Source organism: Myxocyprinus asiaticus, chromosome 43 (genome assembly GCF_019703515.2).
Source record: "Myxocyprinus asiaticus isolate MX2 ecotype Aquarium Trade chromosome 43, UBuf_Myxa_2, whole genome shotgun sequence".
Lineage (NCBI taxonomy): Eukaryota > Metazoa > Chordata > Actinopteri > Cypriniformes > Catostomidae > Myxocyprinus > Myxocyprinus asiaticus.
The window spans coordinates 25,081,762-25,105,009 of NC_059386.1; the positions used below are offsets into that span (position 1 = coordinate 25,081,762).

Here is a 23,248-nt window from a genome sequence, read left to right on the forward strand (position 1 = left end):
ACAGTCAAAATCACTGAGATCACATTTTTTCCCCATTCTGATGGTTGATGTGAACATTAACTGAAGCTCCTGACCCGTATCTGTATGATTTTATGCACTGCTGCCACATGATTGGCTTATTAGATCATCGCATGAGTAAGTAGGTGAACAGGTGTTCCTAATAAAGTGCTCAGTGGGTGTGCATCGCCTATTTGAGTCTCAACAACTTGCTAAACCATGGCTCTGACACCAAAGAAGCTTTATGCACTAAAGCTTTAATGCTAAAATAAGCATATCAATCTTACTTTAACAGGACTTTACATGCAACTCTAAAAAGCTCACATATGACTCCAACAAGATTGTATCCGAGTTATGGGGTAAGGGGAGTCAAAGTTCAAGCTTCTAAAACTAACAAAACATCAGAGGATAGGTGAATAAATCTGACCGAGGTGATGCTAAGTGATAAAGGGTGAGTCCCGACGAGTGTGAGAAGGTATCTCGCCCAGATCGGCGCAAAGCTCCTGTGAGATTTTACAATCTGGCTCCTCTTACTGACAGATCAGAACCTTATCCCATTCGTCTCATTTAGCCTGATCCTGCTACCCGGCTTGCCTCTGATCTCAGCCCAATACTTTCCACAGGAATCTGCATACCTCCCCACGCCAGCATCCCAGGATCACATTTGTCTCTGTGTGCCTGACAGTGAATCTCTCCCAATGAAACAAAACACAATTAGTCACATCTCTTTTCAGTGGAATGTTCAAACGTATATTATGCAAACAGAGCCAAAGATTGTCAATCAAAATATTGCCTTACTGAAAGCAGCGTCATTTACTGATGTGATTTATATTAGAAAATGACAAGCCCAATCCTGTATTTTATGTCCCATGTGCTTTTCTCTATTTTTATGACCGGGATTTGTTTTAAAAAAGAAAAGCCTTTATCTTCCAATAATGTAAAATATTCATCTCTAGAGCAAACACACATTAATAAATAAACTGATGACAAACACAGACAGGGCAGGACAAGGATATAAATAATAAAGGACATCAAAAAGAGAAATAAATACAAATAAAAAAATTATTTACAGTGTATGTTTTGTGATGATGCATAAATTGTTTGTGTACTGTATATGAACTGACAGTCTCTGTAATCAATTAATTCCAAGCAGTGAATAAAGCCACTAAAGACTGCAACATGCTATGATTGACTGGCACTTTTAAATATGCAGGTCATAAAAGAACAGTTCCTACAAAGTCCCTATCTAAATAGACACAAAGTTCTGGACTGGATTTATTGGCTTTATCTGATTTGTATTTATGATGATAATCACTGGTTCTGCAGGTATCTTTGCCCATGACAGAATATATATTCCTCATAATCTACTATACATCCTTAAAGCCAAGAGTCCCCATGGCCACATGGAGTGTAATAAGCAGTTAAGGTCTCTTTTTAAGTTGTCCTCAATGTATAGGGTCTGTGATGCGGAAAACATGGATGAAATCACAGAATCCTGTCAATAAAAACGGAATTAACTTTAAAATGTGGACATATTTGGGATAAAACTAATGTATAAATACACAATTAATCAATTCATTAATACTGTGATGCTCTTCCTAGCCAGTGTTATGATCGGCAGACAGATTGTTTTAAGGGGATGGAAGTCGGCTGGAGCGCCCTCATTTGAAGAGTGGTGCACAGAGATGGGGAGGATGGCGGCATTCCAGGAAATGTCATGTAGAAGCTCTCTTTTTTTTTTTTTCTTTTTTGTGTGTATACTCATGTGTGACCACAGGGTTGTTTGTTGAGGGTCAGGGTGGGGTTGGGGATTGGGAGGGGTAATAGTGGGGGTTAAATGTTGATTCTGTGAATATTTGTTTTGCTTTTCTTTGTCAATGGTGTAAATAAAAATAAAAAGTGTTAATCAGAAAAAAGAATACTGTGATGCTCTGCTTAAACTCAAGTTAAACTTTGCAGTCAACAAAATAATTTTAAGATTAACGCATTTCAATTGTATAACAAAATTCCATCAAATAAAATTGAGGAATCTTTAATCAAATAAATAAAAAAATGAAATATTGTTAATTTTATTAATATAATTTTGGTAAAAAGTACAACATTTTATTTGATGGAATTTTGTTATGAAATTAAAATGTGTGAATCATAAAAATAGGCTAAAATATTTTTTGGAGTGTGCTTTGAGGATCTTGATCAAAGCATTAATTTGATTAAAAATAAAGCAATGGTATGTTGAAAAGCATTTGTTCTGTTTTCATCTGATTAAAGTTCTACGAATTAACTTAATTCGATTTTTTATGATATAATTGAAAAATTATAATTCCATTATTATAAAAAAAAAAAAAAAAAAAAAAAACATAAAACACGGACATAATAAAAATAAAAATAAAATGGAATTTGGAAAAAAATTAAACACATTTCATAGGGCCCTAAATGTGGATATCTCTGAAAGCCATTTCAAATACACTTGCTGCTTGCACTGTCACTGTATTAGAATCATGCTTTCTTGAGAATCAAGAAAGGCCCGAAACATACTTTACATACGATAAATGAATAAAAATGCTTCCAGCTATGCAATTTCTACTTCACATGTCATTATATTACAAAATTTAACACAATTGTTTTAGTTAGGCTTGTTGTCAGATCTAAAGTTTTTGAGATTGTAAGAATTCAGGCCTTTGGGAATGTTCGCACAGGACATGTGTTAACAAAAAGGAAGAGAAAACAGAGGTTGTGAGATACGTTGTTTAAAGTTGAACTGTTTTAACTTGACACGCCACTGTGCATGACACTGAAAAAACAATCAGATGCAAAGCAACTTGCTTTTGGCATACATGCAAAGACCAACAATTAAAAAATAGTGCAAGCAGAATGTAAGGATGCATCCTGTGAGAACGCCCACTTGATGTGACTTGGCCTTCAGTGTGAAGGAAACTTTTTCATGCCTCATACAATTATCTATATGTGTGTGAAAATCATATAGGTTGAAGAATGTTCACACATTATAACATCTCTGCACAAAGGAAGGCCAAAATCTCAAGATCTCCAAAGGAAATAAAAAAAGACTAAGGAAATTTATGCATTTGAGCCAGTCAGGTTGGAATTCATCAGGTAGCTCATAGACATCTACCGCAATGAAATATTACAACCTCAGCATCCATGGTTCTCCGGAGTGAAGCTTTGAAGTGAGTTTGAGAAGCGTACAATATTAAAGACATCAGCCATGGGAGGGTTTGATTAACTCCATCAATCACAATGCAGACGCCCGAGTGGCGGGTCATGCTCCACACAATATTCACTGTAAATACAATACAATTCCCCCCATCCAGGATTTAAGACCACATTTATCCAGCTTCTTCTGAAACAAGTCTTGACGTTGTGCAGAAAAAGGAACATCAGGATTTCTCCAAGTCTGGGAGAAGGCCGGTTTAGATTTAGCACATGTTCCATGCCAGCGGGGTTCCTGAATCTAGTGGGATGGCAACGTGGGGCAGATCTCCAAGACCGTGCTGCATTTTAACGCAGACCAGGCAATAGCTGAACGGGGCCATCCATTTATTGCCCTACCTGTCTATCTAACCCTTAGGGCCTCTGGAAAATAGGAGAGATGACACTGAAAAAAGGCAGGTGTTGAGGCAGAAGAAGGAAGCTTCTTTTACACAGAAGAAGAAGACAGACAGCCTTCTGAATTCAGTTAGATGGGGGTGCTCATTGTTCAATCAAAAGTGGAAAGGTGAAAGTACTTTGCGGTGACCCAGTCACAACTCGAGTTTTTTTGATGGGGCTCAGTCAACCAAGAGACCACCTGGGTTGTTGTAAAAGAATTATTCAACTCACACTCCACAGACAGATGTGCGCTACTGTTAGGGTGAATGTGTAACCTGAAAATCTCTCCATGTACAATGGGGTCCAAAAGTCTGAGACCACAATTGAAAATTCTTCTATTTTGCATTTCTCTTAATTAACAAAATATATTATTTGCATAACTACTTGAGTAAACAGTTGAATTGAACAATTAAAATTAATATAATAATTTCTTAGTGTTTGATATGTCACCTATTTTGCTTTAAAGATAGTATGCGATCAAACTGACATGGACCCCACAAGTTTGTGTAAAACATGATGATTCATGTTATCCCATCACGATTTGAGAATGTTCCAAAGCGCATCTTGTATGCTTCAATACAAGTAAAACATTTATTTTAAGATTAATGCATTTTAATTTCACATATATTCAACACATATTTCTATCAAACTGAATTGAGTAAAATTTTACAAAAATAAATTAATAAAACTGTACAAATTTTAAGCTTTATTCAGCCTAACAACTTTCATGCCAATGATGCCTTCAAACACTGTCTAGACAGGAAGCTCACTAGGAACAGTGTTTTACTCTACTGCTGTTTATACCATATTTTGGTTGTTATGATTAGTTAGACAGGTCAACAAATGCTCTAAGATGCAAACCCACAGCGAAACACAGCTTAAAAACAAAAATGTCTGTGAGATAGTCTCTACTTTTAATTTGATAGAACTGACATTCAAGGTCAGGGTCACCAGGGCTGATTTCTTTGATGAGGTATTTCACATCTTCAGGGTCAAGGTCATAAGGACTTGATCATACCTACATTACCATAATCTCACATATAACTTTGCCATTCCTTTGCATTACTCAGACACATAGACTGGTGATCATCAAACGTCAACCAATCATAGAGTTTATGAAACACACAGCTCTTCTGTACTAATGGAAGTAGGAGGACGGTACGATTAGAAGCCTTTGAAAGTGGATATCTCTCCCCTTCCCTTTAAATCTGGAATAGCCCCATTACACCATTAAGCTTACTGTTATTACCACTTTTACAGAGAAACATGACACACTATGAAAGTGTGTGTCTGTGTGTTTGGTCATACCATACCAATGGAGCCAGAGAGGAGTGCGTTATTTCGTTTTGGTCAGAGGTGCACATTGTTGTCATTATAAACAAAGATGGCGGCTCTGGCTACTTTCATCTGCAAAAATGCAGAAAATCCCTTTTAATGAAGGTATATCATACTTATCCATAACATGTAAGCTAAATGTTGTTATTTTGCTGTGAGCTGGCCCGATATCTGATATCACTGCAACTAGCTATTTCAAAGTCAGGTAACATAGTAAGAGGCTTCAGTCTTCATAATAATTATCTTCAAGTGCACAAGGTATCCTATTTCATATCATGACTTTGGATTATAAGGTCATGTCCAATGCAAGGTATGTACAACAAGCACAAACAAGCAAATTCTTGAATAAAGGCAGATGGACAAAATTAATATTAGTCTGTTGGCAGTGTGCAGTATTTTCCACAAACATTCTAGATACTAAACAAATCAGAAGGCATTTTTTTTCCAAACATCCCTTACTATATAAAGACAGCAAGCATTTTAAATTCTTAACACAAGAAAATCATAAAAAACTGCAAATCCTCCTGTTTATTTTTTAGTGCTATGGTGCGTATATTTTTTTTTTAACTCAGAGATTAACAGAAGCTAATCAAGAAGATAAATCCTATCTTAAATACCTGTGTGTTTACTGATAAAATATTGATTTAGTCATTTGACAGGTTTTCAAAGTAAACTTGAATGTGATAGATTTAAATTTAATGTTTGGTTAGAAAAAGCACTGGATTCTCAAGATACTCTGTAGATTTAAAAATATGTAATGATAGGTAAGATCAAGAGATTCCAAACTAATCATCTAATCAAGCCAGTAGAGCATGCACATTTTCAGCCATCTTGGTTCTGGAAGTATTTTTTCCATTAATTTCTCCCATGGGAATTTTGTAATGAGAATAATAGAGTTCTAAGCCATGAACAAAACCAACTAACTCCGAGGTAAATCACAAAATTACAAAATTTGATTTGAAGCAAATAATAATAATAATAAAAACGGACAAAAAGACAGGTACAACACTGTACATAAAGTTGCTGTAAGTGGCACCTTTATGCAGAAAGTGCCTTTGTCAGATATCACTGAAAAAAAGGGTGCAGTAAAATATTACACCTATCTTTGTAACAGCCCTAGGCTGGGTAAACAGCAGGGGAAAAGATGTCCGCGGGCCGCAGTCATATGTTTATGTTTAACCAATCAGATGACTTTCTTCCCATCAATCATTGTGCGTGACTGCACGTTCACAGGGCAGCACATACAGTATATGCTTGTATAAGTGTCGTTACGTTGTCCTACTCCCGTGAAACGCTCTTGGTCAGATGGTGAAACTCTACCCCCTCCATCTGCTCCAACACAACTGTCTCCAGTGTGTTTGTGAGCATGTGTTTTTGGAAGGGGTGTTTTGGAAAGAAGGGGTGTGGCTAATTCAACGGCTAGTCTGGTGTTCAAGAACAGTTCCAGAACAGTTCCAGAACAGCTAAAATTGCTAACAGCAAATTTACCATCTTTTAAGAGGGAGTGAACTACCATCCCATGAAGCAATAACATAACAATTGAAAATGATAGAAAAAATATAAAGCCCTGTTCACACCGCCAGCGACTTTGTGGCTTGGTGTCGCTAGTGGGCGTTCCTACTGTTTGTCGCTGTAACATTATTGGAGGACTGCATGTCTTGCCATAGCTTTTGAAAATTTGATCACGGATGAAACCTAATACCGGTTAAATTATGATATCATTACAATTTGACAAGGAATCAGTTCTCTTGTCTCTAAACATTTACATTCTGCAGTGTAGAGTGTTTTATAAAACGTGCAGCAGTGTTCAGTGCATTAAATCATTAACAAGACGATCAATCTATCTATCATGAATGAATGAATCAAACTCACTCGAAATGCAGACCATTTCTGAAACACTTTTCCACGCTTAATTTTTTTTTATTATCTATGAATGTGGTTACAGACAAATGATATGAATAGTAAAAATCCCTCACAATGCTGAAACTTCTCCTCTGTTTTACCTGCACTCATCTCCATTCTGCAGGAGACAGATGATGTGAGCTCCACTGTCTTCACTCTCATTGGTAGTGGCTCGTGAATGTCACTCGTCATTTGCATAAAGTCAGGGGTGTAAAAAGTACTCAGAAATTATAATTAAGTGAAAGTATGGATACTGAGTGAAAATGTTACTCAACTAAAAGTCCAAGTATCTTGCCAAAAGGGAAAATAAAAAAGTATTCACATTAAATTGTACTTAAGTATTAAAAAAGTAAAAAGTTACTTTTTTCCTAGCTAGAATGAAATCAAGAGAGGAGATTGTGTGAGAGAGGATGTTAAATTCGATTGGTTTGTTTTGTCGCCTTTTTGCTGTCTCTGACAACTGTCATATTTCTCCCCCAGTGGCATTTGCATCCTGGTCAATGAATCATGTTTCAATAACGACATTTTTGCAAATTGATTTTTATGTGTCCTGTTGTACGTAACACAACAATTTCCTGGTGGAATGAACACTAGAGGCGATAAAACAACAATGACGTTTATCCTCATTTACTCAAATCAAGAGTAAAATGGCAGATTATAAGTTTATAAACACTTTTTACTCTGTTCCTCACACAATGCTATCTTTTATATCTAAACACTTACTATAGTGCATGACTCCTTTTAACATTTGCATTACATAACCATTTACAAGCTTGTTTAAGTGGAAAGTAGAATTTTTTTTTGCAATGTGAATTATTATTAGCTCAAATCAGATCTGAAATTCTGCCCAAACTCCAAACAGCCACCGTGCGACACTCCATTTGAAATGACTGACCTCTGGTCTGTCAACTGTCATTTGTCGCATGCAGTGAAAAGGCGGCTTTAGTCCAGTAAGATGAAAGGAATTTGTCTGCAAAAATGTAATGAGTACTTTTCAAGTTTAAATAAAATTGTAAGGAGTAAAAAGTACTATTTTTCTTTGGAAATTTAATTAAGTAGAAGCACAAGTCTTCCGTTTAAATTGCACTTGAGTAAAGTAAAAATCCCCAAAAATACTTAAGTATTTTTACTCAATTACTTTATACCCCTGCATAAAGTTGAAATTTTCTCAACTTGTCTTGTCGCTCTCCACGGATGAGCTTGTGTCGCCAGAAGTCGCTGTGCTCTCATTGAAAATAAATGAGATCATTTCGCTGTCTTGTGCGATGTCGCTGGTGGCGTGAACGGGGCTTAAGACTATTGATTTAAAGTTGATTATAAGTATACACTCACTGAGCACTTTATTAGGAACACTATGGTCCTAATAAAGTGTCCGACATGATCTTCTGCTGTTGTAGCCCATCTGACTCAAGGTTTGATGTGTTGTGCATTCTGAGATGCTATTTTACTCACTACAATTGTACAGAGTGGTTATCTGAGTTACCGTAGCCTTTCTGTCAGCTCCAACCCTTCTGGCCATTTTCAGTTGACCTTTCTCATCAACAAGGCGTTTCTGTCCGCAGAACTGCCACTCACTGGATGTTTTTTGTTTTTGGCACCATTCTAAGTAAACTCTAGAGACTGTTGTGCGTGAAAATCCCAGGAGATACTCAAACTAGTCCCTCTGGCACCAACAATCATACCATGTTTGAAATAACTGAGATCACATTTTTGCACCATTCTAATGGTTGATGTGAACATTAACTGAAGCTCCTGACCTGTTTCTGCATGATTTTATGCATTTGAGAGTGTAGGCAGACTGACACCATTGCGTCATTCACAGTACATCATGGTAGTGGTGGTCACCGCTGTTTTTTGTTGTTGTTTTTTTTTTGTTTGATTGTTTTGCTGCTGTTTGTTTGCCACAATTCTGTGATTGGTTGATTTTTCTCCTCAGGATCATGGGTAGTGTATTTCTTCACCAGGAATTCCATGATTAAACAATTTTTATCAAATGAAATTTAAATAGTGCAGTCTGATGGCTTCAGCAGAAGCATGTACCATTGATTAACAACTTTAAAGCTCACGGTAGGTCTGTCTTTAGAGATTTATAAGTCATCATTAAAAATCAATTCCCTCATGGAAAAAAATAATGGGATTTTTACTTCCGGAACCAGACTGTTGCGCTCCATGATGCTGTGTTTTTGTCATGTTGGAATGTCAAGAGATTCTTCTCAAAAATGTTTATGAACAAAAAACGAAGACCCCAAGGTTTCAAACAAGCATCCCTGAAACATTACCATGTTTCCAACAGCGCAAACAAATTTAATGGCATCAAGGTCAAATAACTTTTCTCTTTTTAAATGGTCTCATCTCTGCAAACATTCACAGACCAAAGACATATTTGTTTCTATAACGTGTCAGAGAGAAGTGGACCAAAAGAGCCCTTTAAGAGGGTGGAGAGAGCGAGAGAGTAGAAAGTGACCGACTGAAACACGAGCAAATCATTGAAAAAAACATCAAGTATCTCACTTATGCAATGATGGATTTCATAAGGGCTTGAATAGCTATAATTTGCTGGGTCTCATCTGAGCAAGGACTTGGGAAGAAAAAAAATGATGGCCTGGAAGTGAGGAATTGGGTTTGCTTGCCAGCAAGCCACAGTGCTGGATCTCTCAGCTGGGGTTCTGGAGAGAATATCTGGTCTGGCATGCTCTTCCTTCTCTCCAGTGAAAAAAATAAGGCCATGTGATCTTCTGGATTGAAAAAATAATGCATCCACCACATTCATATCTTTCACTCTGATGAAAAAAGAACCACATGGAAATTTGGTGGAGAACATAAACACAAAGCATCAATGACACAGATAACATGGGCCATTGCACAGAAGTCTGAGTGTCTTGATGCCAAGAACGCAAACTTGGCGACAAGAAATTAGCAAACCTGTGAGGTTGATCTTCCATATGTCCCTCCATAAATCATATATTATGTATCCCTCTGATACTTTCTAAATATGGAAATAAAAAGCTCATTTTTAATAATGGCTTGTTAACGCGCACATGGGAGAACACATTCAAAAACAACGAGAGGCTGGAGAAATGTTCTGACTAGCTAGTGTAATCCAAAGATCATCAATATCTAAAACTGCTAGCAAGCCAAAACAACGGGTGAATCTGATGGCTCTTTTGGGAACAAAGCGTGACAAGAATGAAATGGTTTGTATATGTTATCGACAATATGAAAATAAATGAATGGCCATTGTGGTCTTATTCATACCCTTGTATTAAAAGGAATCCAGCAATATGCTCTACCACAAGCCTTGCACCTTGTTCCTCCAAATGGCTCCTCCTCTCTAGTACCAGAGCATATAGGTATGTCTACCCATTCTCTAGAGGTGGATGAAAAAGTGGTTACACAAAATTTAGACTTAAACATTGTGCTCAGAACTGATAGATGAGATTTTGCATTCTGGGGGTCAAAGACTCCAAATTCTCTATTTCAGGCAGCCATGCCCACATGACTGAGGTCTATTACAGAAAACAGGATGGAATCTGTGTTTCATCCATTAATAAATCAAAATGTGTTTACATGTGAATTAACATCTCTATCTCCAACAAGAAAGTGCACTATTATTAGTCCAACTTATCCCCAAGGGGTTTCAAGTTAAATCAAAGTTGTGCTTTAGAAAAAATATTTCTGAAAAACATATCAATGGATGGTGTAATGCGTATACATAACAGATATTTTAGATGACACACAGTGTCTATAAATCGTGGACCAGTGAGCGCTTACAATGGAAATGAATGGGGTCAATCCATACACAATTCTAAAAGTATTGCCACAAGACATAAACAATATGTGTGTTAACATGTTTTACTAACCTTTTCTGTGTAAAGTTATAGCCAATTTTACAACTTCATTGCCATGACGATGTAGCATCAACAGACCCTAAAATGAATGTAAAAATTATGATTTAACCAACTTTACAGCTTCTGACACTACACTCAAAGCACTTAACACAGTGAACAGGGGACTCTCCTCAACCACCACCATGCAGCATCCACCTGGATGATGCAACAGCAGCCATAGTGCACCAGTACACTCACCACACAGAGTGTGTGTGTGTACATAAACAGAAAGAGAGAGAGAATTAGACCATCATGGAAACCCCATAGCCCTCTAAAGCACCCTAAACTGTAAATCAGACACAGCTTAGAGCGTGCTATAGGGTTTATTAGTTTATGTTTAGGGGGTTTATACAGGGTATATATAGAGTATGTAGGGTTTATGTGTGTCAGGACCGACCCAGATAATCCAAGTTGTGCCTGGTGCCAAAGCTTAATCTACAACTCCTGTCCTGAAACATAATATCAGGTACATCTTTCTCCAACACTCCCTCAAGCATTTCTTCTCTTGAGCTCTATCTGTTTTCACCTCCATTCTTCTTTCCAACACTTTATCCCCCTTTTCCCATTCTCCATCATTCAAAGTGTCCATCTTTTAACTCGCTATCAGAGCTGCAGATGTATTAAACCAAGTCTTAAACACTGTGGGTCAAATAGATCAATTTCAAACAAGACCAAGCTCTTCATGAGGTTTCCAACAAAGTCAGGGAGTCCTTGGCTTCACTTTCCAATGTAACAGTGCCTGTGAGTTAGAGAGGAAAGAACAATGGCTCATTTCTAATTCACTCCTCCAATGCATCATCAGGAGGTTTATATGGAAACTATATCAAAGCATTCACTATGGTCTGCACATACTGTAGTGTATATAAAGTATGAATCATAATCTATGAATATCATAAATGTTCAGGACAAAATCTGCCAGAAATTAAGTTTGTTTGTTGCAAAACCTGTACTCTAGAACCACCATGAGCAGATCCAGCCTCAACTTCAGTATATTACAAAAGCACTCTCATCTATAACAGTCCCCCATGGCTATAGGAGAAAGAAAAGATGGACTGAAATAAGTATATTATAAAAGGTGAAGAAGTGACAGATGGAGCAGTAGTCACAAATACTGCCAGAGCTCAGGAAACAAAGAAACATCCATGCATTGTCTAGGATAACCTATACATCAAAACATTCAAACACAAAGGCATATGATGCAAATATGATCCTCCTTTGCCGTTATGAGAGGGATTAGTTATTTTGTTACCTATTGTTAAACAAAGGATAAGTCTTTTGTACGTTAGGGTGTTTTCCATGTTGCCCTCTTACGTCTGGTGTCAGTTACGTCATTGGCACCTGGTAAAGTTAATTATAGTAAACTAAACAGTGCCAATGTGTTAATTTACTGTGAATTTGAGCTTGTCAGGGTTTACCGGGGTGACATCAGCCTTAAAGTATTGTATCCAGAGCTCTCATTTTCAGCAGAGGTCATAGAGGAATGGTTACGGTCACCTGACTGTTATTCTTTTTGGGGCTTATTTGCCCCAAATCGGTCCAATTTAAATACTGATAAAGATCCAATAATATCTGTTCCACTCGAATGCATTTCAAGAGGCCAAACATGAAACTGTAGAGAGTCAGAAAGTTCAATCTCATTAGGGCTTTTAAATAAAAACATGTGATTCTAAGCAATGAGGCTTAACAAGCAACACTTCCAGAATGCCAAGAACGTTCGAGAAGTGATTTGTTCTGTTGGAAGCTGAGATGGTGGTGACAGCTGATTGAATGGGAAGACAACTTGAATTTTCAGCATTTTCATTTTTGTGTGAACTATATACACTATATGGCCAAAAGTTTGTGGACACCCCCTTCTAATTAACGAATTTGGTTACTCCAATAAAATCCTGTAAAGGAAAATCATAATGTTACTTTATGTAATGGCTTAGGCTTTGTGTGCTTCCAAATTTGTGGCAACTGTTTAGGGATTGCCCTTTTCTGTTCCAGCATGACATTGACCCTGTGAACAAGGTGAGGTCCATAAAGAAATGGTTTACTGTGTCTGGTGTGGAAGAAACTGACTGGCCTGCACAAAGCCCAGACCTGAACCCCACTGATCACTTTTGGGGTGAACTGGAACAGCAACTGTAAGTCAGGCCCCATCGACCAACATCAGTTCCTGACCTCACTGATAGCCTTGTGTCTGAATGAGAGCAAATCCCTGCAGCCATGTTACTACATACAGTATAGTGGAAAGCCTTCCCAAAAGAGTGGAAGCTGTTATTACAGCAAAGGGGGAAATTGATGCCTAAGGTTTTGAAATCAAATGTTCATCAAGCACATATGTCCACAAACTTTTGGCCATATAGTGTAGATAAGATTCTTTGCCATCATATTTTTTATGTAACTCCAACGTGTTTTCTTGGTTAATAGGCTTTGTCTAATTGTACAGGGATGACAACATCACTCACATGATCAAGTCTTGCATTGCATGACTTTTTCATGTTGTATAGAGGTGCTGTGGGGACTTGGGTTTTTGTTCTGTTATAATCCAAATATAGGCTTTTACAGTATCATGTGAGGGCAGGGTATGCAGTGTGTGATCTGAGGCCATTGGTTGCTGGAAGATTTTGTGAGGTGCTGGTGATAAAAAACAGAAAAGCAAACACACGCCAAATGGAGTGACCGAACGGAGTTTAATCAACACTCAAGCCATGTATTGATCAGTTCTAAAATGCATGCAACAGGACTGAGTATTGCAGAATTTCTATTGCATTGAGTTAACAAGGCTGTCAAGTGGTTTAAGTCTAAAAGAACAGTTACAGATTTTTAAATTGTATATTTTACTCACCAAACCTGCATGCCTTTCTTTCTCATGACTTTATTATAACAAAAGGAAAATTTTTTATGAAAAATCGTTTCAATACAATTAATAATCTTTTCAAAACAATGGCAGTTGATAGAGACCACTTTAAGCTTTAAAAATTACATTGAAGTACCATAGAAGTAGTCCATATAGCTTATCTGTCATACTCCAAGTCTTCTGAAGCCATACGATGAATTTATTAGGTAATTTTTTAGTCGAAATCTCGATGTCCACAAGCTTTAATTATCCTTTTGTGTTTTGTATAAGAAAGTCATATGGATATGGAACGACATGAGGGTGAGTAAACGTTGACAGAATTTTCATTTTTGGGTAAACTATTTCTTTAAGGCTTTACACACCAAACATAAAAGTACAAAATATTCATAAATATATTTTTCTATTCAAACCAAGTCTAATGCTGCATTCATGTTGTGTCAGAATTAGGCTACTGTAATTACAAGATAGCAAAGATTCTCCAAGCTATTCATATCCTGAGAACTTGGAAGTGATTTGTTTCTATGGGAACACTCAAACTGCCAAAATAGCTTTGTTGTTGATAACAGCAAAATATTTATCAAAAAATTAATTCAACTTGATATGTTTTTGCAAAAGTTTTAAGAACAAAGAAAGTGCTCCAGGTAACAATGAAATAATAAGGCAAATCACACTACCTTTAACTAATGAGGCCACTGCTATATTGGTTCGTTTTACATGATGTCGCTTCTGTCAAGTTGGAGCTTTTATTGAATTCCGAGTTTACAATTTGTAATTACAAGTTCTACGAAGACACTTTTTACTAGTGGGAATCTCATATTTACCATAATTCCGACATCATAAAGAAAAAAAATGTGTCGCTGGAAAAAAAAAGTTCAGATGCTGAAACAATTTTTCAGTAAAAAACAAAAAAGCAAAAACAAATACCTTAGCCAACAAAACAAAACTGTTAATTGTTTTATTTCCAAAAAATTGTGCATGCATTTTGTGCAGAAAATTCTGATTGTGTAAATGGCCTTTTTTTTTATCTACAGAATCAAAAATAACTTAGTACAAAAAGGGGCCTTTGATTACTTGTATCCATAGTCTTTGCCATGTGAAGGGCTGATATGGAGGGTTCCTCTTGAATCTTAAACATAATTGTACATATTCTTAAAAAACAGACCCATACATGTATTCAACTATTTCTCAAATGAGAGTCCTTTGCTAAATAAGCAGCAACAATATAGAGTGCCATCTGAGGAAACTTGTGCTGGCTTTAAGAGGCATAACTGCTTGCCCCTTCAGCTGTGCTAAACCAGTGACACTCTTATGACAGCATGAAAACTTCACTTTAAGTTTTCAATGAGGCCAATGCTGCACATCCATCACATAATACATCAGACACGTTCACACATTCCAGTGATTCTATTGCCATGACAGTGCCGTCACCTGCTCCTCTGCTGTCTCCACGGGGTGACGTGATTTTTCAGTGAGCCAACTGCCGGATCTGCCTTCAATTTTAGAATTCCTCACACCTGCAGTGGATTAGCTCTCCAAAAGGACAGTGACTGCTCTCAGAGCTTGAAAGAGTCTTCACTCCGCAGCTACTCTGTCTTGCGAGACAGAACACAGCAGATACGCTCACATGATGAGTCTCCTACAGATGGTGTCAGAGCAATTGGTTTGGCAGCTATACAGTGGGAACAACAGTACCACTTGGTCAACATGTCACAGGAACAGTCAACATGAAATGGTCCGCAAGCCATTTTACCTTCATAATCTAAAATAATTTAGAGTGAAAAAGTAGATTGTAACTTTAAATGATCGTAAAAAATGGGCATTTTACTGTATATAGCAGAATGGAGCCTACAGGTGTTTGGAGGGTAAGGGTTTGAAAAAGTTATTTAATATGCGGAGCAAGTTATTCATTTTTTTTATTTTTTATTTTTATTATTATTATTATTATTACGTAGACAATTTATATATATACAGTGGTGTGAAAAAGTGTTTGCCCCCTTCCTGATTTCTTATTTTTTTGCATGTTTGTCACACTTAAATGTTTCAGATCATCAAACAAGTTTAAATATTAGTCAAAGATAACACAAGTAAACACAAAATGCAGTTTTTAAATGAAGGTTGTTATTATTAAGGGAAAACAAAATCCGAACCTACATGGCCCTGTGTGAAAAAGTGTTTGCCCCACCTGTTAAAACATAACTTTACTGTGGTTTATCACACCTGAGTTCAATTTCTCTAGCCACACCCAGGCCTGATTACTGCCACACCTGTTCTCAATCAAGAAATCACTTAAATAGGACCTGCCTGACAAAGTGAAGTAGACCAAAAGATCTTCAAAAGCTAGACATCATGCCGAGATCCAAAGAAATTCAGGAACAAATGAGAAAAAGTAATTGAGATCTATCAGTCTGGAAAAGGTTATAAAGCCATTTCTAAAGCATTGGGACTCCAGAGAACCACAGTGAGAGCCATTATCCACAAATGGCGAAAACATGGAACAGTGGTGAACCTTCCCAGGAGTGGCCGGCCGACCACAATTACCCCAAGAGCGCAGCGACGACTCATCCAAGAGGTCACAAAAGACCCCACAACAACATCCAAAGAACTGCAGGCCTCACTTGCCTCAGTTAAGGTCAGTGTTCATGACTCCACCATAAGAAAGAGACTGGGCAAAAATGGCCTGCATGGCATAGTTCCAAGACGAAAACCACTGCTGAACAAAAAGAACATTAAGGCTCGTCTCATTTTTGCCAGAAAACATCTTGATGATCCCCAAGACTTTTGGGAAAATACTCTGTGGACTGACAAGACAAAAGTTGAACTTTTTGGAAGGTGTGTGTCCCATTACATCTGGCGTAAAAGTAACACTGCATTTCAGAAAAAGAACATCATACCGACAGTAAAATATTGTGGTGGTAGTGTGATGGTCTGGGGCTGTTTTGCTGCTTCAGGACCTGGAAGACTTGCTGTGATAAATGGAACCATGAATTCTGCTGTCTACCAAAAAATCCTGAAGGAGAATGTCCGGCCATCTGTTCGTGACCTCAAGCTGAAGCGAACTTGGGTTCTGCAGCAGGACAATGATCCAAAACACACCAGCAAGTCCACCTCTGAATGGCTGAAGAAAAACAAAATGAAGACTTTGGAGTGGCCTAGTCAAAGTCCTGACCTGAATCCTATTGAGATACTGTGGCATGACCTTAAAAAGGCAGTTCATGCTCGAAAACCCTCCAATGTGGCTGAATTACAACAATTCTGCAAAGATGAGTGGGCCAAAATTCCTCCACAGCGCTGTAAAAGACTCATTGCAAGTTATCACAAACACTTGATTGCAGTTGTTGCTGCTAAGGGTGGCCCAACCAGTTATTAGGTTTAGGGGGCAATCACTTTTTCACACAGGGCCATGTAGGTTTGGATTTTGTTTTCCCTTAATAATAACAACCTTCATTTAAAAACTGCATTTTGTGTTTACTTGTGTTATCTTTGACTAATATTTAAACTTGTTTGATGATCTGAAACATTTAAGTGTGACAAACATGCAAAAAAATAAGAAATCAGGAAGGGGGCAAACACTTTTTCACACCACTGTATATATATATATATACAGGTGCATCTCAATAAATTAGAATGTCGTGGAAAAGTTCATTTATTTCAGTAATTCAACTCAAATTGTGAAACTCGTGAATTAAATAAATTCAATGCACACAGACTGAAGTAGTTTAAGTCTTTGGTTCTTTTAATTGTGATGATTTTGGCTCACATTTAAAAAAAACCCACCAATTCACTATCTCAAAAAATTAGAATATGGTGACATGCCAATCAGCTAATCAACTCAAAACACCTGCAAAGGTTTCCTGAGCCTTCAAAATGGTCTCTCAGTTTGGTTCACTAGGCTACACAATCATGGGGAAGACTGCTGATTTGACAGTTGTCCAGAAGACAATCATTGACACCCTTCACAAGGAGGGTAAGCCACAAACATTCATTGCCAAAGAAGCTGGCTGTTCACAGAGTGCTGTATCCAAGCATGTTAACAGAAAGTTGAGTGGAAGGTAAAAGTGTGGAAGAAAAAGATGCACAACCAACCGAGAGAACTGCAGCCTTATGAGGACTGTCAAACAAAATCGATTCAAGAATTTGGGTGAACTTCACAAGGAATGGACTGAGGCTGGGGTCAAGGCCACCACACACAGATGTGTGTGGGAATTTGGCTACAGTTGTCGTATTCCTCTTGTTAAGCCACTCCTGAACCACAGACAACGTCAGAGGCGTCTTACCTGGGCTAAGGAGAAGAACAACTGGACTGTTGCCCAGTGGTCCAAAGTCCTCTTTTCAGATGAGAGCAAGTTTTGTATTTCATTTGGAAACCAAGGTCCTAGAGTCTGGAGGAAGGGTGGAGAAGCTCATAGCCCAAGTTGCTTGAAGTCCAGTGTTAAGTTTCCACAGTCTGTGATGATTTGGGGTGCAATGTCATCTGCTGGTGTTGGTCCATTGTGTTTTTTGAAAACCAAAGTCACTGCACCCGTTTACCAAGAAATTTTGGAGCACTTCATGCTTCCTTCTGCTGACCAGCTTTTTAAAGATGCTGATTTCATTTTCCAGCAGGATTTGGCACCTGCCCACACTGCCAAAAGCACCAAAAGTTGGTTAAATGACCATGGTGTTGGTGTGCTTGACTGGCCAGTAAACTCACCAGACCTGAACCCCATAGAGAATCTATGGGGTATTGTCAAGAGGAAAATGAGAAACAAGAGACCAAAAAATGCAGATGAGCTGAAGGCCACTGTCAAAGAAACCTGGGCTTCCATACCACCTCAGCAGTGCCACAAACTGATCACCTCCATGCCACGCCGAATTGAGGCAGTAATTAAAGCAAAAGGAGCCCCTACCAAGTATTGAGTACATATACAGTAAATGAACATACTTTCCAGAAGGCCAACAATTCACTAAAAATGTTTTTTTTATTGGTCTTATGATGTATTCTAATTTTTTGAGATAGTGAATTGGTGGGTTTTTGTTAAATGTGAGCCAAAATCATCACAATTAAAAGAACCAAAGACTTAAACTACTTCAGTCTGTGTGCATTGAATTTATTTAATACACGAGTTTCACAATTTGAGTTGAATTACTGAAATAAATGAACTTTTCCACAACATTCTAATTTATTGAGATGCACCTGTATATATATATATATAGAATATAGTGCACCATGGAATCATGCACAATAAGGAATGATTTTAAGAAATGTATGCATTAAGAAAGTAAACAGTCAGTTTTGAATTCATGTTGACTTTAAACAAGTGTCTTTACAAGATCATAGCTATGACTATGTACAGATGCAGGTTTGAGTCATTCCCCAATACTTTTTCCCCTCTATTCCTAATACTTACTGTTGCTCTACACCAAAGGCAAAAAAAATCAAAAAATAAGATTTGATAAGAAATGAACAAAATTGGTTGTGTTAGATTGTCTATTATTTGTGCAAAATTTGAAGTGTCTGCAGCTTGTTTAGAGTTGGCAAAAAGAATGTAAGACAGAAAACAATTGAAAAACTGGATGAAAAACTGCTCACAGTAATTTCTTTAAACTGTGGTCTTTAATAATAAAACACCCTTCATACAAAAGTATATGTACAATGTCACAGCAATTTATGGAAACAAATTCTTACATTTGTCTCTTAAATACAACACAAATCAACAGTCATCAAGGCAATACTACAAGATAAGAGATAGGAATTAAAACAATGGTTTCAGGCCAGGATAAAATGATCCAAAACTCAATGATTAATGTTCCTTTCTTTTCAAAATCATGGTCTTTTCTTAAAAGTGATCATTACATTCATGATCCAATTGTTATACTATAAGATCTGCCACTTGAGTATGTCTGAAAAGGCTCCTGAAAGCTCTGTAGGCATGTGAATATTGTTTATAGAGGAAATGACACAGATAACCGGTCTGTGCCATGCAATGAGGAGTAATGCCATAAATCAACAGTATACAGTGCACATCAATTGCATTTTGGTTTCTCTGATATCTGAGTAATTGTACATGGTGGCAACTACCTTAAACTGTTGAAGCCACTGTGGTTGTTTTTACATGTTGTCAAAATGGTCAAGTGGGAGAAGTTGGAGCTTTCATAAATGTTTGAGTTTCCAACTTGTTACAAGCTTAAAAGAAAATTGATTTTACTAACCGGATACTCATATTTAAGGTAATTCCAACAAGATGTAAACGCAGCATTAACCCAACAGTAAAGGTTTTGTCCTAAAAATTTTGGACTGTGAAGTACAATTGGTTTATTAATGGATGAATAAACCACAAAGAATAAATGTCTTGCAAAGGTCAGTTTTTTCAGACTGTGAAAATAGAGTAAAGTGAAGAGGTTTGTGCAATGTGTGTGCGTGCGTTTGTGGTTTTCATGTTTTGGAAGCAGGGCTCGGGTATGCAGCATGTGAAAGGGTGTCATTGGCGCACAGTAATTCCCCGCCTTTGCTGCCCACCCCGACTGACAGGCAGTACTCCTGGCGCTGAGCCTCGTAAATATATCTCGCTTTGCTCTCAGGTTGGTCCTGACGTGCCAGAGCTCCTGTTGTAATACTGAGTGGCATTTAAGACTCCAAATCCAAACACACAGGCCTACCACACACCCAGAAAGACAGCCATCAAGCATTTCAAATACAAACATTTGCTTTATTTCCACTTTAAAGGATTATAGAAATGTTTTGAGAAGTGCAAATTGGACAATATACCAGATTTTTCCTTAATAATATTAATACTTATAATAATATTAATAATAATATATTTCTTTATGTAATGTCTATACTTGTTGCAGTCAGGGTGAAACATTACGTAGGCTCACAGACCTACATGGACACCTTTGACTTCTGACTCGTTTCACCAGGTCCATGTATCTCAGTCATTTTTCCGAGTTCTTCCGAGGCCGTCGGAAGCTGGACATGTTCTCTAGTGCATAGATGCGTCGCGAGACCTCCTCGATCCCAGCGGCGTCAAACTCCCCCAAAACCTGTTCGTCGCACTCGACCGCCACTGCACGCTCCACAGGTATGCAGGGGTAATCGTCTAGTCTTGAACTTCCGCCTAACCCCAATCCTAATCCTAGTCCCAAACCTAGCCCTGTGGCTTCAGTGCCCATTATTTCCTCCGCCTGTTCCACCGAGCAGCACAGTTCCGCTCCACCTACAACACCCAGTCCCATACCTTCATTGGGCATGGCCGAGCCATTCATTGCCCCTGGATGCTGGTTGGTGGAGGAGCAGTGTATACAGTCAGAAGGTGCAATACAACTTGCAATGTCTGTAAGTACCTCCATAGGCTTCTCCATTTCAGCCTGCACTGGCTCAGTTTGCACCTCGCATGCAGCCTCTGCTTCTACATCCCCATCTGCATCCCCATGTGGCTCTACAATCTCTGCTACCTCCATGCTTGCAGAGGACGGCTCGGATGGAACCTCCAGTGTGGTCATGGGATCGGATTGAGCCACGGCTGTTTTGTAACTGGGTGGAGGGGTTCTGTATTTCAGCTTGTCAGCATCTGATCCAGCCTGCTTCTGGATGCCTCGGTCCGGGGGGCTGGTCTGGGAAGGAAAGCCCACTTCAGACACGGTGGAGACACTGAGCTGACACTTCAGAGGGACAGGGATGGACATGGAGATGTGGTGCCTGTCACTGATAAAGAAAGGTAGAAGGGAACAGAAAAATAGGAGCACATGGTTACAATTTTCCTCCACATATGAAGCTACAAGTAGGGACCAATCAGGGTGGTTGACCAGTTGTCTACCAACATACATACTGAGGTCCAATAATGTTAGCGCATGTAACTTCTGTGTCACAAGTGTCACCAAATGGAATTGCACAAATGACGACAATTTTCAAACAAGTTTCCAAAATGGACGTTAAGCGGGTTACATCTCACCAAAACTGATTGTAATTCTTAAGAAGACATAGAATATGATTCACGAGTCCCATGGACTACTTTTATGATACTATTGAGTCCTTTAAGTGCGACACAATAATCCTCCATTGTATTGAAAAGGCAGTATATTTATTAAAACATCTTCTTTTGTGTTGTACATAAGAAAGTCATATGTGTTTAGAACGACATGAGGTTGAGTAAATTATGAATTTTTATTATGGTTGAACTATACCTTTAAGCTAGGATAGGAGAATTTAACATCGAAAAAAACGACAGACTTTACCAACCAATCAACTTACTTTAAACATTACAGAACTGCAAAAGCAGGGTGGTAGAGGAAAGAAGATCTAAGGTGAGAAAGAGGAGCAGATGCATGAGAAAGAACCAGAAGAGTGTGAAGACACTGATGTCATCGCAGGGTCTTTGTTTCTAGTGGATCATCTCATAATTCATTCACACACACACAGAGTCTGGAGGAGCTCAGCAAGAGTCTCTGATCTCCAACCTCTCACACACACACACACACACACACACACACACACACACATACATATATACAAATAAACTCACACCCTACTAAAATACACACTCACAGCTGTTCCAAAACATACATCTTCCCAAATATGACATCTAAAAGTAAAACAATTGTATAGGATTCGTCTTCCTTCATGAATAGCTTTCACAGAGAGTAATGAAACAAGCTGTAAAGTAAAAAAAAAAAAAAAAAAAAAGGAGCACCACGCACTAGTAAAAACAGTATTATTCTAGGTACTGTCTTAAAGGAAAAAACAAACAAATTAACTATTTAACAGGCATAGCAGTTAACGTACAAAGTCAAACTGATCTAAAATACCTCTTAGATATCATGAGAAACTGTTAATTTTGAAAGGTACATACAAAACGTATACAAACAGGAAACTGTTATGCTGTTTATAATAATACAGTACAGCAAACACATTCATTGTGGCAGTGGGGATTTGAAACAGTATGTGTGGTAGGAAGATATGATGCAACAGGATAGGCTATATTGTTGCAAAGCTCCTTTAAAGTTGGCCTACCACAGCAATGAATTTCATTACCAATAAACAAAGAATCATGCTCCCAAATTCTTCCTCATTTCACTGAAAACAAACATCTAATGATTGGCCATTAATGTCATGGCATATGTATATCCGATTTCCCTATGATTCATCTTGCGCTTTGACTTTGGCACATGATTAGATCCATTTTTTAGATGTGAAATTGAGAGAGACATTCCAAATATAATGTTACTGTGAGCAAAACCATAGTTTTACAAAACTTCAGATAGGCTTCGGAAAAATATCTGCAAAGCATTAGGGTGCAGTTCAAAAACGTGTCGGTTATGGTCTGCTAATGACAACCTCTGATTATGGAAATGACTTATTCAACTTGAAAAACACATCCATCTTTATGATTATACTTATGGATTATAAAAACAACCATTCCAAAATATCCTGGTCCAGAACTTCTTGATTGATTTTTTTTTTTTTTTTTTTAAATGGCCGATGCCAATTATCTAGAGAGTAAAGTGTCATATGGCCAACATAATGCCAATATATACTGTATAACAGAATTTAAAGATCTATCTTTCAGCCAAATGTCCGTCCGTTCATCTATCTATGTATCTATCTAAGTTATTGTTATTGGCTAATTTTAAAATGTCTTATGCCCTCGAAAATTCTGTCAAACAGCCAAAAAACACCAACACACAAATTCATGCATGCATTATG

At 37.8% G+C, this 23,248-nt stretch overlaps 1 protein-coding gene across 3 annotated transcripts in view; it reads right to left on the reverse strand.

Moving 5' to 3' along the window:
• Positions 1-19,149: 19,149 nt before the first annotated feature.
• LOC127433995 (UV radiation resistance-associated gene protein-like) overlaps positions 19,150-23,248 on the reverse strand; it is a 177,735-nt gene continuing 173,636 nt past the window's right edge. For 2 of the 3 annotated variants that reach the window (XM_051686404.1, XM_051686405.1), the window contains one exon: positions 19,150-21,250. In XM_051686404.1, the coding sequence (XP_051542364.1) occupies positions 20,482-21,250 (769 nt within the window). In that variant the 3' untranslated portion in view covers positions 19,150-20,481. The remainder of the gene's footprint in view (positions 21,251-23,248) is intronic. The other variant, XM_051686406.1, reaches the window with a different exon arrangement.